Raw genomic sequence first — 15,686 nt, 5'->3', positions numbered from 1 at the left:
AAGCATAATTTTAGGTTATTTAGCAGTTTCCGTATTGCATCAAGGTGTGAGGATGCTTTTGAAAATGCTTCTTCTAAAGACGAAGTAATGGGAATGAGAAGTTGTATGTCATCAGCATACATGTAGAAAATGATGTTAAGGCTTGTTAAAAGATGGCATAAAAGTAGAAGGTAGATATTAAAAAGAATGGGTGATAACGCCGACCCTTGAGGAACTCCAGTTTCCAGAGGGATAGCATCAGAAGAAATTCTTTTCCAAAATTTCAGATCTATTAGTTAAAATTTGTAACCTATCATTAAAATCATCCATTGTACCTGAAGACAGGAGGGTGGCCAATATAATCCCAATATTTAAAAAGGGCTCCAGGGGCGATTATAGACCAGTGAGCCTGACTTCAGTGCCAGAAAAAATAGTAGAAACTATTCTAAAGATCATAATCGTGGAGCATATAGAAAGACATGATTTAATGGAACACAGTCAACATGGATTTTCCCCAAGGGAAGTCTTGCCTTACAAATCTGCTTCATTTTTTTGAAGGGGTTAATAAACATGTGGATAAAGGTGAACCGGTAGATATAGTGTATTTGGATTTTCAGAAGGTGTTTGACAAAGTCCCTCATGAGAGGCTTCTAAGAAAACTAAAAAGTCATGGGATAAGAGGTGATGTCCTTTCGTGGATTACAAACTGGTTAAAAAACAGGAAACAGAGTAGGATTAAATGGTCAATTTTCTCATTGGAAAAGGGTAAACAGTGGAGTGCCTCAGGGATCGGTACTTGGACCTGTGCTTTTCAATCTGTTTAAAAATGATCTGGAAAGGAAATTGACGACTGACATCAAATGTACGAATGGTACAAAAATATTCAGAGTAGTTAAATCACAAGCGGATTGTGATACATTACAGGAGGACCTTGCAAGACTGGAAGATTGGGCATCCAAATGGCAGATGAAATTTAATGTAGACAAGTGCAAGATGTTGCATATAGGGAAAAATAACCCTTGCTGTAGTTACACAATCAGGTTTCATATTAGGAGCTACCACCCAGGAAAAAAGATCTAGGCATCATAGTGGATAATACTTTGAAATTGTCGGCTCAGTGTGCTGCAGCAGTCAATAAAGCAAATAGAATGTTAGGACTTATTGGGAAGGGACTGGTTAATAAAAGGGAAAATGTCATAATGCCTCTGTATCGTTCCATGGTGAGACTGCACCTTGAATACTGTGTACAATTCTGGTCACCACATCTCAAAAAAGATTTAGTTGTGATGGAGAAGGTACAGAGAAGGGCAACCAAAATGATAAAGGGGATGGAACAACTCCCCTATGAGGAAAGGCTGAAGAAGATAGGGCTGTTCAGCTTGGAGAAGAGACGGCTGAGGGGGGATATGATAGAGCTCTTTAAGATCATGAGAGTTCTTGAACGAGTGGATGTGAATCTTATTTACACTTTCGGATTATAGAAGGACTGGGTGTATTCCATGAAGTTAGCAAGTAGCACATTTAAGACTAATCGGAAAAAAATAATTTTCACTCCACGCACAATTAAGCTCTGGAATTTGGTGCCAGAGGATGTCGTTGGTGCAGTTAGTGTAGCTGGCTTCAAAAAAGGTTTGGATAAGTTCTTGGAGGAGAAGTCCATTAACTGCTATTAATCAAGTTAACTTAGGGAATGGCCTCTGCTATTACTGGCATCAGTAGCATGGGATCTTCTTGGTGTTTGGGTACTTGTCAGGTTCTTGTGGCCTAATTTGGCCTCTGTTGGAAACAGGATGCTGGGCTTGATGGACCCTTGGTCTGACCCATCATGGCAATTTCTTATGTTCTTAAGACAAAAGAGCATTCTAAGGAAATTAAAAATAAAGTTATGGGCATGCATACGATAGGAAAAGGCTATAACATAATATCCAAGTGCTTGGATGTCCCAGTGAGCACTGTTGGCTCAATTGTGAGGAAATGGAAAGTGCATCATACTACTCAGAAAAGGCCATCCCTCAAAACTCAGCATCAGAGCAAGAAGGAGGCTTGTAAGGGAAGCTACAGAGGCCAACAATCACTTTAGAGGAGGTAGAGAGTTCAGTGTCTGAAACTGGAGTGGAGGTGCTTCAGTCAACCATATCGAGAGCTCTGCATACAACTGGTCTGCATGGGAGGGTACCTAGAAAACAGTGGCATAGTGAGAACTGATTTTTTGGGGGGGCCCAAGGTTAACATTGGGCAGTAGGGATGTGCATTTGTTTCATCCGTTTCCTATACAAGCATATAATATGAAACGTATCAGACGAATGCATATCTAATTGACATGTAATGGGAAACAAATGAAACGAATACACATCCCTAATGGGGCAGTAGGCATACAGGCCCTACTAGTTGTAGTCTTATCAATTAAATAATGCCTTAGAATGCCCCTGACAATAGATGTCTAAGTAGTCTGCAACAGCCATCATGTATCATGAGTGACTCTTTAAAAGATTTTAATTCTATTATTTCAATCACTTACCAGCATTAAAAATGCCCTATTAATCTGTATTAATTTTTTATATTTGCAGTTTGTTTAATTTTTACATATTGTATATTTTATAAAGAACACTTAACAAAAACATGAGATCCAATCAGGTAATAAAACAGTTATCATTGTATTCCTTTATGAATTCTCTTTCAAAAACGGAGTATATCATAGCTACAATAAAACAGCAATGATCATAAGAACTTCAGATTTGCAATGGGCGCACAACAGAACTAGGATAGTTCATATTACAACTCAACAAGCAAACCAAATATTAAAATTCTGGTGTCACCTCAGTAACAGTAAAATAAACTCCCTCCACCGCCAAACACTGTGACTAATAAATACAAATACTGACTAAGACCAACAGGAGAGACCATATTACCCCCATTTTGAGGGACCTACATTGGCTCCCAATAAAGTACAGAATCTTATACAAAACACTAACAATCATTCACAAAACCATACACAAGGGCTTTCCTCTGGAACTCAACATTCCACTTCAATTTCATCTACCAACCAGACCAACGAGAACAGCTTACAAAAACACTCTCCGAACACACATCAAAACTTCTCTAAGCAAACGTGCCTTGTCTTCAGCAGGTCCATCAATTTGGAACTCTCTACCTTCTTTACTCCGGACAGAACTTTGCCCAATCAACTTCAAAAAGAGACTAAAAACCTGGCTATTCGAACAAGCGTTCCAATCATGATAATAATATACATCAACACCTCCACACTAGCCAATAGACTATCTAAAGACCTTCAAACCAAGCTTAAAATATAACATATTACAATAAGATAATTTCAGGTTTTTCCATCCTCTATTATGTTCTAAGTTTTTACCCATGTATTCTGTCCCAAGTTTTAATGCCCTGTTCTATGTAATTTGCATTCTTCATGCTTGTTTTTTCAGTTACAATGTAAACCGAGACGATATGCAAATTCTGCATGAATCCCGGTATATAAAAATGTTAAATAAGTAACACAAACCCTTATAAAAATATAATAAAAAGCTACCTAGAACCTTGCCATATCATACCATAACAGCAGTAACTCTCAGGATTCAAACATCTATGATAAGGCGGCAAGGCAAACATTACACCAGGCCCCTAGAACACTAATACACCACCTACTGGGCAAACAACAAGCTGGACTGCTACAAATCCCTACAAAAAACTATGCGCTAGCCGAAATACTGTACCTCTATCACCCATGCAGAGCACAGACTGACCCTTACTTAATACAGAATAAAGGACTACAAATTAGAAACAGAAACATGCAGATAAAATTGAAATGGAAAGCCCAATAAACCAGGCTCTGTGAACAGTGGAATACAGAAAAAAAGCAAAATACAAATATATAAACCATGCACATTCCCAAAGAATGGCATATTCCAGTCGATGAAATTCAAAATAAATTTTTTTTTTTAACCTTTGTTGTCTGATCATATTTTTCTAATCGTTTAGTCCCAGTCTCTCATTTCCCCTTTTCTGTCTTTTCTTAAATCCTTGTTCATGGGCTCTTTTGTTATTTCTGTTGCTTCTCTCTCCTCCTGTCCTTTACTGCCTCCTGATATATACACACAGGCTCTCTCTCACAGACTCCGATTCTTGCATGTTTTTTTGGGTTTTTTTAAACACACACAGGCTCCCACTCCCACACACTCTCTCTTACCTAGGCTACCACTCTCACATGCAGGTTCTCACTCATACACGCAGTTTTCTATTCACACATACATACACAGGCTCTCACTCTTACATGCTGTCTCCCACATGCAGGCTTCCATTCCCACATGCTCTTATACCAGCTTTCTCTCACTTCCACGTGCTTTTTCTCATACATTCACACACAGGTTCTCCACTCCCATGCTTTCTCATATACACACACACACACGTTTCTCACTCCTATGTGCTCTCTCATACATACATACATACATACATACATACACAGGCTTCTCATTCCCATGCTCTTTCACACGCACAAACATGTACATGCTTCTCACTCCCATTCTCTCTCTCTCTCTCATACATACACGCTAGGGGTGTGCATTCGGTCCCTACATATTGGCAATCCGCAACGGATGTGGCCATATTCGTTGTATTCGTGGGGAAGCGAAACATATCGCGATTCCCCACGAATACATGAATCTTCGCCGAATTATTCGGCCGCCTAAAGAAACCAATTTAAACAAACCCCCGACCCTCCTGACCCCCTCTCCAAGACTTACCAAAACTCCCTGGTGGTCCAGCGGGGGGTCCAGGAACCATCCCCTGCACTCACACCCTCAGCTGCGGGTTTCAAAATGGCACCAATCGCATTTGCCCTCACTATGTCACAGGGGCACATCCGACGGCCGGAGTGCAGGAGGTCGCTCCCGGACCCCCGCTGGACTTTTGGCAAGTCTTGTGGGGGTCAGGAGGGTCCCCCAAGACTTGCCAAAAGTCCCTGGTGGTCCAGCGGGGGTCCAGGAGCGACCTCCTGCACTCCGGCCGTCGGATGTAAAGACCTGCATTTATTGTTTAGCCTTGATTTTCTTTATATTTAAAGTTTAGGAAGTCCATATTCAGCTGCACTGTGGTTCGGCTAGTTAACCAAATAAACATATCCGACTAACTTAGCCTATATATTCAGTGAAGCTGCCATGCTGCTGAATATATCCTGTTATCTTAAAATTAGCCAGATAAGTTTATCTGGCTAACTTTAAGACAGACGTACTGGTCAACGAGTTAGCCAAATAAATTATCCGGTTAACTATGAATATCAGAAACTAGATAATTTATCAGACTAATTCAAGTTCTCCCCTTAATGCACATTCTCTTCCCACCACTTAGCCGGATAAATATTTAGCCAGTTAAGTGGCAGCCACTGACTACAACTGAATATTTAAACCATGCCACTTAGCCAGATAAGTCTGAACTTATCCAGCTTAGTGGCGCTGAATATCGGCTTCAAGATGTTTAATATACACATTCGGCTCGATACAGTAAGGCCGCGGTAAAAACAGTGCGGCAGTGTCAGGCGCACCCTTCCTCCCCGCACCCACAGTTCTCTTCACTAACTCCCCGATACTCTCCTCTAATCGCATGCAAATGCATGCCGCGGCTGTGAAGCGTTAGGGAAGGGTTATGCCCGCGCAACCCATTTTACTGTATAGGCGCTGTAACAGCGCCTATACAGTAACCTGGGTGCGCTGGTACCTGTCATTTCAAATGACATTTGAAATGACAGGCACCAGGAAGTGTAAAAAAGTGTAAAAAACAAAAAACCTGTGTGTTATATAAAAAAAATGTTAAATACCTGTCGGAGGGCCGTGGGTCCAGGCAGCCGGTGGGCGGCGGGCAGCCATCAGCGGCATCCGGTAGTCCCTTCTCCCGATTTCGCACGGGCGGGTCGGCAGCGGGGGGGGGGGGGGGGGCGCCATCAGCGGCATCCGGTAGTCCCTTCTCCCGATTTCGGACGGGCGGGTCGGCAGCGGGGGGGCGGGCAGCCATCAGCGGCATCCGGTAGTCCCTTCTCCCGATTTCGCACGGGCGGGTCGGCAGCGGGGGGGGGGGGGGGGGGCGGCAGCAGGATCCGGGAGCGGCGGGTAGGCAGCAGCGGGGTCCGGGGGGCAGCGGCAGCAGGATCCAGCGTGTTCGATCGGGCAGGCAGGTAGGTGGCAAAATAAAGATGGCCGCCTGCACGGGAAAAGCGTGCAATTGGCCGCTGAAGACGTGATGTCACACCCCGTGACGCCAAACGTCGTGACGTCACGTCTTCAGCAGCCAATTGCACGCTTTTCCCGTGCAGGCGGCCATCTTTATTTTGCCACCTACCTGCCTGCCCGATCGAACACGCTGGATCCTGCTGCCGCTGTTCCCCCCCCCCCCCCCCCCCCCCCCCCGCTGCCGACCCGCCCATGCGAAATCGGGAGAAGGGACTACCGGATGCCGCTGATGGCTGCCCGCTCCCCCCCCCCCCTGCCGACCCGCCCGTCCTAAATCGGGAGAAGGGACTACCGGATGCCGCTGATGGCTGCCCGCCGCCCACCGGCCGCCTGGACCCACGGCCCTCCGACAGGTATTTAACATTTTTTTTATATAACACACAGGTTTTTGGTTTTTTACACTTTTTTACACTTCCTGGTGCCTGTCATTTCCAGCGCACCCAGGTTTTTTGTTTTTTACACTTTTACACTTACCGTAGCAGGCCCGAGCCTTGCTACTTTTTCGTTTGTTTTTTTTTTGCTTCGGGAGGAGGGGACCGGAAGGGACCAGGGCGGGTAAGCAATGTTTTTACACTACACTACACTACACTAACTCCTACTAGGGGGAGGCGGTAAACTAGCAGGTTAAGGCCGCGGCAGAACAGCGAGTTACGGAGGAGATAATATTAGCGCCCGTTACAGTATCGCAGGGGAATAGCTAATTCCTTCATTATACAGCTTTTTCGTTCATTTACATGCTGGGTGCGGAAAGGGTTTAGGAAGCGCTAAGGACGCGTGAAACTGGAGACTGTATCGCTGAATGGCCTTACTCGTCTGTATTGTGCGGTCCCAGCACGTTACAGACGGGGAATCTTTAACTCAATGTTACTGTATCGACCTGATAGAGCAGGAAATTCATACAGACAATCTGTGTTTGCCTATGGATATCTTACTTAATTCCCTATAAAGCTACAGTTATTTAAAGTTATTAGATTTGTTAACTATAAACTGCTCCATATTAAAACACCTTTCCCCTAGAACACCCTCCCAAAAAATCTTGTACAGTAACTTGTTCATTTTCTTCTCACATTTAATCCACATAAGAAAATAAAAAGAATTCAAGGAGATGCAAAATAGTTTGTATCCTTTAGCATTTTATTTTAGCTAATAACTGAAGTGTTTTATTAACAGAAAAAAGAAGCTGTGATAAGGAAACATGAAGAAGAGATCAAACGACTGGAAGAAGAGCGAACCCAGGAGATCTACATGAACTGGAAAGAGACTCAAGAAATCGTGCAGAAATTAGAAAAAGATGATTCTGTGTGGCAGGAGTCCTGTAAGTGCACCAGGAAATGAACCTGGAACTATGCGATGGCACAGTGGTGGGGAAACCTTTATTGATTGTCATAAAGTGGAAAAGATTTATAGAAATTACCATGTTGATGGGTGCCAATGTTGGTGATACATTCTGTGCATTTATTTATTTATTTGTTTACATATTTTTATATCCCACAAATCCAAATGTTTGATCTGCGTGGCTTGCAAAAATACAGTAGTAATACTTTCATAAACACAATATCAAACTTCAAAAATTGCAAAATCAAGCAATGCCTCTTGCATGTTAGTATAGTAGGCCATGAAGGCCAAAGATTCACCATAAATACTTTGCCTCATCAAATTCCTTTTTATTCAGTATGCACTGTCCTGAGATGTCCTAACAACTTTTCTGTGTATAAGATTCCTTTCTCCCCCCATTTGTGCTACTTTTTCAGTAGAGCTTTACTATAAACTTGTTTTTTTTTTCCAGAAAACATTTATTTTTAAAACCCATATTCTGAGCTGTTTTAACAGTAGACTTACCAAGCAGCAATGCTTTGCTATATCATGTACAGATATTACTGCTGTGTTCTTAAGCTGCTTCTGTTATTCCCCTGGTAGCAGCCATATTGGTAAGAATTTCATATTTCAAAGGCAGTTAAAGCCAAGTAAATAAATAAAAATGACTAATTACCTCTCACATGCTGGCGTTCATTAGTCCACGTTGACTTTGGGATCTTCCTCCCACACACTGCATGAAACGGTATCAAATCCCGATTCATGTGTGGTAATTAATTTGGGATGCTATTCTAAACATGAAGTAAGGTTAAGGGAAGTTGTAGGAAACCTGTTCATATAAAAAATAACTGAGCAGTAATCATTTTAACTGGTATTGACTGGTGTTACTACTTGTATTGTATTGTATTCTTTCAGTACCAAGCAGTAGATAGAAGATGGTTTTACCCTCTAATGTATCAGTACATTTTCTTCTTGGATGAATTCTTTATTTTTTTTAATTTGCTATGCTTAGCAGTATAGAATCTATTAGGGTACATTAGGATAGCTTGACTAAATGGTTTTCTGCCATTGGTTCAAAGGCATTATATACAAATTCAGTGACATACTGTACTATTGCATTCCAGCTTTCATTAGGTAGCCTTTTCTTTTGCTGTATGGAGACTTTTATTTGTGCTGCCAGTGTGCCACGCCCTCTGTTCCAGTTTATGTAGGATCTTGGCTATTCTGAGCTAGCTTACTCTTAGAGCAGGTGTTGTAGGAGTACCATCCTTTTTATCCAAGGACAAGAAGGATGGTAGTCCTCACACATGGGTGACATCATTAGATGGAGTTCTGATGCATAAAACTTATGTCAGTTTCTAGAACTTTGACTAGGCACAGTAAGCATGCCCTATAGCATGTGTATACACAGGTCCCTCTTCAGTCTTTTTTTTTTTTTTTTTCCACAGAGCTATAAGCCTCGCAGTATGATTGAGCTCAAAACTTTGGCTTTTTGCACATAAGCCAGTTGACTGTACCCAGGACAATGGACCTTCCGGTTGGGGATAGGTTGCAGTTCTTCGTGAATCAGTGGCCCAGTGTAATCTCAGACCAGTGGGTTCTGTCCATCATCCGTCAGGGGTACCAATTAAATCTATTAGGTGTCCTGGCCTCCATGCCCACATTGAGAGCCGGTAGCGCATAAGGAGGTATTATAAGCGGAGTTCTCCTCCCTCTTAACGGCCAGAGCACTTGAGCCCACATCACCAGGGCAAAGATGGCATGGATTCTGCTCCCAAGTACTTCCTGATTCCAAAGAGAACAGGACTCCATCCCATCCTAGACTTAAAGGCCTTGAACAAGTTTCTAAAAAAAAAAAAAAAAGAAAGAAATTTCAAGATGGTTTCCCTGGGCACCTTTTGTAAAACTGGGACTGGCTTTGCTCCCTCGACCTGAAAGATGTATACACTCACATCAAGATCTTCCCCAGTCACAGGAAGTATCTCAGATTTGTGGTGGGAACACAGCCTTTACAGTATCGAATGTTGCCATTCGGGCTGTCGTCTGCCTCACTGCGCACCTCCGCAGACTGGGAGTGCATGTCTTTCCATATCTGGATGATTGGCTGGTCAAGGGCACGTCTCAGACAGGGGTCAGTAGGTCAATGCTCTTGACCATTTGGGTGTTGGAGTCACTAGGGTTCATTCTCAACTACCCAAAGTCCCATCTCAGTTTGTCCACTCAATTGGACTTCATAGCGACCCTGCTAGACACGGGTCATGCAAGGCCTTTCTGCCCCACCTGAGGGCTGTCGCTATGGTGATCACGGTGGCAGACATTCAACAGATGTGGTTATTTTAATGATATGAAAGCAAACCAGTGAAACCAATTGCATTTTTTGTACTAGACATTCAACAGAGCCAGCAGGTATCAGCCTGGCACATGTTGAGGCTGTTGGGCCAAATGGTCACAACCATCCATGATACTCCCCTGGCACTTTTACACTTGCGAGGAGCCCAGTGGATCCTAAGGTCACAGTGGTGCCAGGCCACTCAGAGCCTCCAGGATTGCATCTGAGTCACCCCCGTCTCTCAGGGACTCTGTCCTGGAGATGGGTACTTTCCCATCTGGAACAGGAGATCTCGTTTCGGAGTCCCCTCACTCAAATTGTTCTATCTACAGATGCATTTATCCTGAGGTGAGGAGTTCATGTAGAGGGGCTCAGCATCTAGGGTATTTGGTCCGCTCAGGCACGTGCTTGTCAAATCAACTTCCTGGTGCTTCAGGCAATCCGGTTCACGCTATGGGCTTTCAGAGAGCAGCTGTCCAAAAAAGTTGTCCTGATCCAGACTTACAACCAGGCGCTATGTGATATGTTAACAAACAGGGAGGGACGGGGTCGCTACCTCCTGTGTCAGGAAGTGGTCCAGATCTGGTCATGGGCCCTGTCCCACGGGATGGTGCTCAGGGCCATTTTTTTGGCCAGGACGGAGAACGTGGAAGCGGACAAGCTGAGTCACGCCTTCAGATCCCATGAGTGGTCCCTTGACCAGGGGGTAGCAAATTGGTTATTCTGCCTCTGAGGGAGCCCAGTTGTTCGTGTCCCCCTGCCTTAGTTCTGCTCCCTGTACATGTCAGATGGCAAACCAACTTCAGACGCACGTGCACGTCATTGGGGCAAGAGTCTTCTATATCTGTATTCTATGATTCCCTTAGAGGTGAAGCCTCTCTTGAAGCTTCGTAAGGACAGGGGTCTATGATTCTCATAGTCTTTCATTGGCCAAGACAGGTCTGGTTTCCACTCCTGCGGGAGTTGGCCATCCAGAAACTGATAGTCTGGGGACTTTCCCAGATCTCATCACACACGATCAGGGTCGGCTGCGGCATCCCAACCTCCAGGCCCTGTCGCATACTGCCTGGATGTTGAGGTTGATTCTGCAGCCGCTTGATATTTCAGAGGATGTGTCTCAGGTCCTGGTAGCTTCTAGAAAGCCTTCCACTAGAAAGTCCTATGGACGAAGTGGCGGAGGTTTTCCATGTGGTGTAAGCACATTTCCTGATCATAGCTGCTTCAGGGTGGTATCTGAAAAATACAGACACATCTGTATCTATATATAAAGCACATATTAAATTAATCAGTGTAATGCACACTCACAATGTATGAGAATTCAGCACATCTTATTCTCAGAGCTGCCTGAGCTCTCTCCAACTTGTTAGGCAGAAACATTAGCAGTAAATTTGAATGTTTAAGATCATAGCCAACATATCCTGTGCCTTGAGAGAGGTTCATTCTGGTCATTGTATGTGCAAAATAAACCCATCTGGAGACAGAAACTGGAGCAAAGACTATTCCTCATGTGAATCGGTTATTTACTCTTTCGGATAATAGAAAGACTAGGGGGCACTCCATGAAGTTAGCATGTGGCACATTTAAAACTAATTGGATAAAGTTCTTCTTCACTCAACACACAATTAAACTCTGGAATTTGTTGCCAGAGGATGTGGTTAGTTCAATTAGTATAGCTGTGTTTAAAAAAGGATTGGATAAGTTCTTGGAGAAGTCCATTACCTGCTATTAATTAAGTTGACTTAGAAAATAGTCACTGCTATATTACTAGCAACGATAACATGGAATAGACTTAGTTTTTGGGTGCTTGCCAGGTTCTTATGGCCTGGATTGGCCACTGTTGGAAACAGGATGCTGGGCTTGATGGACCCTTGGTCTGACCCAGTATGGCATGTTCTTATGTTCTTAAAATGCTAAAACATGCACAGTGAATTAAAAAGAAAAAGTGATCTTTAGAGCATGTGCATTGCTTTTCACCACAAATTAATCAGTGTCTTACTGATTTGGAATTCATGAATGAATCTTGTTAACAAATGTGTATTATTGCAAAATACAAAAACATTTTTGCAAAAATGATACAGTATTCAAGATTCATTGGATTGTAAACTGATGTTGAAATGAATTTCATGAATCAGAAATATATATATTGCTTACTAAAATGAGTGATCAGATTATTGACATGTCAAAAGCTCAAATGCACCATGTATGTATAAAGAGCTAAATGGGTCAAAAAAAAAACCTCAGCAAATTACAAAAATGAAACCCATTCTGTTGTGCTATTGAACCCATATTTCAACTGAATTCATCCTGTAGATCCAGCATTGTTCTGAGTTAGCAATCTGTCCCAATCTCCACTTCTAACATGTCTTAACTTGGTCTATGGTGAAACATCGTAAATTCGAAAAATCATGTTTGTTTGGAATACATTGTGGAATAATGGGTGCTTCCATTCTTTGTTCTAATGAATGGGTTCTTAAAGCTTTTGTTTTCCCAATATATAATAATGAACGTGGGCACTAGATTGCATAAACTACATGATCAGAAGCACATGTAGTAAATTGTTTTAAGATATATTTTCGCTAATCTTGTGGATTAATAAAATCTGAAATCTGTAAAGTGTTAGCACAGATTGAACATTTACCACATCGATGGTGTCCATGAGGGACAAGTCCACTGATTGTAAGTGCCATGAAGGTCTTGGATGTCTGGAGTAATACTGGACTTGCATATTCCTTTAAATTCTTCGACCAGGTATACGATACACAAATCTTGTGATCTTGAAAACAAGAATGTAAATGCAATATGGACTGATGTTTTCTGAAAATGTTTACAATGTCCAGCATAACTGTAGAGAAAGGGTAACAATAGTCATTTCCTCAAGTCGCATAGTTAGAATGAATATTCAGTAACAATTCTCTATCCGTAATGCTAGTTTGTAAGCCTTCTTGACATGTGACTAGGGATACCCCCTGTTTAGCAGTTTTTCAAATAATTTACATGAGTGATGCTTCAGTTCCGGTACAGTTCCTTTGATCCTTAAAAATTGAAAAAAAAGGAAGACTATTCCTCAAATGTCTAGGATGAAAACTTGAATAGTTTATAAAAGTATTGCAATCTGTGGATTTTCTGAACAGTTGTTACAAGACTTCCTTCCTCACTCTTCTTTACAATGATATCTAAAAAAGAGATGCATTCAGAATTGATAGTCCATTGAAAATTGGATGTGTCCTTCACAATTATTGAACCAACCATGAAATGATTTAAGGTCTGTAACTGTACCTCCCCATATTAGAAATACATCTTCTATAAATCTTTTCCATAACCTTATATTTCTTCTAAATAGTGAATACACAATCCATTCTCTTTCAAATTCTGCCATATATAAATTTGCTAAAGATGGGGCCATCATGGCACCCATTGCTTTTCCGGAAATTTGCTACTGAAATATGACTTCAAAGATGAAAAAATTCCATGTGGATGTGAGTCTTGCAAAATGTACAATGAAGCCAGTTGATACTGCATTTGGCCATACTCTGTTGCTTAATATTCCTTTAATGACTTTGAGCGACACATTTTGAGGTATTGATGTAGATAGTGACTTCATGTCCATCATGACCAAATACAGTTCTCTTGGAACTCTTGAAGGGTATTCAAAACATGAGTCCCTGATACAGAAATTGTCACAAACTAACAGCTTGAGAAAGGTGTCTACATATACTGAAAGTCTCCCTAATACTGAATCAGTGGCAGAGATGATGGGTCTCCCAGGAGGGTTATTAAAATCTTTGTGTATTTTTGGTAATGTATAAATTGTCGGAACATATGGATATTTTGATTCAAGTAAGAAAGTGGCGAACATTGCTCTTCTGGAGGTTTGCTGCTGATATGCCTTCAAAGATGAAAAAATTCCTTGTGGGTGCGAGTCTTGCAAAATGTACAATGAAGTAGAGATATGATTCGGCCGAACCTTTTGGTTCGGCCTTCGTTATTGGCCTGCCGTGGGAAATTTTGTTTTTCCGTGGTTCGGGCTGATTTTATTTAGTCTGCCCCAACCTTTCAGATTAAAAAAAAAAACAACCCCCCCCCCATCAAACCCACCCCAACCCTTCAAATTTAATTAATTGCAAGCACCCCCCAAGACTTACCGAAAGTCCCTGGTGGTGCAACGGGGTCCCGGGAGCGATCTCCCCCTCTCGGGCCATCGGCTGCCACTAATCAAAACTGCGCCAATGGCCCTTTGCCCTTCCCGTGTGACAGGGCTATCAATGCCATTGGTTGGCCCATGTCACATGGTAGGAGCAATGGATGGCCTGCGCCATTTTGATTAGTGGCAGCCGTTGGCCCGAGAGGGGGAGATCGCTCCCGGGACCCCGCTGGACCACCAGGGACTTTCGGTAAGTCTTGTGGGGGGTCGGGAGGGTGGGGGTTGCAATTAATTAAATTTGAAGGGTTGGGTTTGGGGTTTTTTGGGTTTTTTTTAATGTGCCCTTTCTCCCCTCCCCAAAAACAAAAAGAAAACCACATGAGATTTCATGGGTTTTCTTATCGTTTCGTTGCCCCTCCCCCCCCTGAAACGTGACAAAATAGGAAATATCGAATCTGTTTCCTATTTCGTTGCAAATGAATGCACATCCCTACAGTGAAGCCAGGTGGTACTGCATTTGGCCATGCTCTGCTGCTTAATATTCCTTTAAGAACAGAAGAAATTACCATACTGGGTCAGACCACTGGTCCATCAAGCCCAGCATCCTGTTTCCAACAGTGGCCAATCCAAGCTACAAGTATCTGGCAAGTACCCAGACACTACGTAGACCCAATGCTACTGATGCCAATAATATCAATGGCTATTCCCTAAGGCAGCTTGATTAATAGCAGTCAATGGACTTCTCCAAGAACTTATTCAAACCTTTTTTTAAACCCAGCTACACCAACTGCACTAACCACATCCTCCGGCAATAAATTCCAGAGCTTAATTGCGCATTGAGTGAGATAATTTTCTCCAATTTGTTTTAAATGTGCTACTTGCTTCTATTATCTGAAAGACTAAATAACCAATTCACATTTACCCATTCTAGACCTCTTATGATTTTAAAGAGCTCTATCATATCGTTACTCAGCCATCTTTCGCCAAGTTGAATAGCCCTAACCTCTTTAGTCTTTCCTCATAGAGGAGCTGTTCCATACCCTTTATCGTTTTGGTTGCCCTTCTCTGTACCTTCTTCAGATTAACTATATCTTTTTTGAGATGCAGCGACCAGAATTGTACACAGTACTCAAGCTGTGGTCTCACCATGGAGTGATAGAGGCATTATGACATTCTCTGTTTCACTCATCATTTCCTTCCTAATAATTCCTAACATTCTGTTTGCTTTTTTGACTGCTGCAGCACACTGAGCTGACTATTTCAATGTATTATCCATTATGATGCCTAGATCTTTTTCCTGGGTGGTAGCTCCTAATATGGAACCCTACATCTTGTATCTACAGCATGGGTTATTTTTCCTTATATACATCACCTTCCACTTGTCCACATTAAATTTCATCTTCCATTTGGATGCCCAATCTTCCAGTCTCGCAAGGTCCTCCTCTAATTTATCACAATCTCCTTGTGATTTAACTACTCTGAATAATTTTGTATCATCTGCAAATTTGATTACCTCACTCGCCATATTCCTTTCCAGAAGAATATATAAATATACTGAAAAGCACTGGTCCAAGTACAGACCATGAGGGACTCCACTGTTTACCCTTTTCCACTGAGAAAATTGATCATTTATTCCTACTCTCTGTTTCCTGTCTTTTAACCAGTTTGTAATCCATGAAAGGACTTCGCC

The 15,686-nt window shown here is 42.3% G+C and overlaps 1 protein-coding gene across 5 annotated transcripts in view; it reads left to right on the top strand.

The window, feature by feature from the left end:
- Positions 1-15,686, top strand: part of SH2D4A (SH2 domain containing 4A) — a 242,009-nt gene that overhangs the window by 148,135 nt on the left and 78,188 nt on the right. For all 5 annotated transcript variants that reach the window (XM_029601684.1, XM_029601677.1, XM_029601672.1 and 2 more), the window contains one exon: positions 7,383-7,527. In XM_029601684.1, coding sequence (XP_029457544.1) covers positions 7,383-7,527 — 145 coding nt within the window. The remainder of the gene's footprint in view (positions 1-7,382; positions 7,528-15,686) is intronic.

Source organism: Rhinatrema bivittatum, chromosome 1 (genome assembly GCF_901001135.1).
Source record: "Rhinatrema bivittatum chromosome 1, aRhiBiv1.1, whole genome shotgun sequence".
NCBI classification, from domain to species: Eukaryota; Metazoa; Chordata; class Amphibia; order Gymnophiona; family Rhinatrematidae; genus Rhinatrema; species Rhinatrema bivittatum.
Note: the sequence above shows the minus strand (reverse complement) of the source record. Positions and strands in the feature narration are given on the sequence as shown.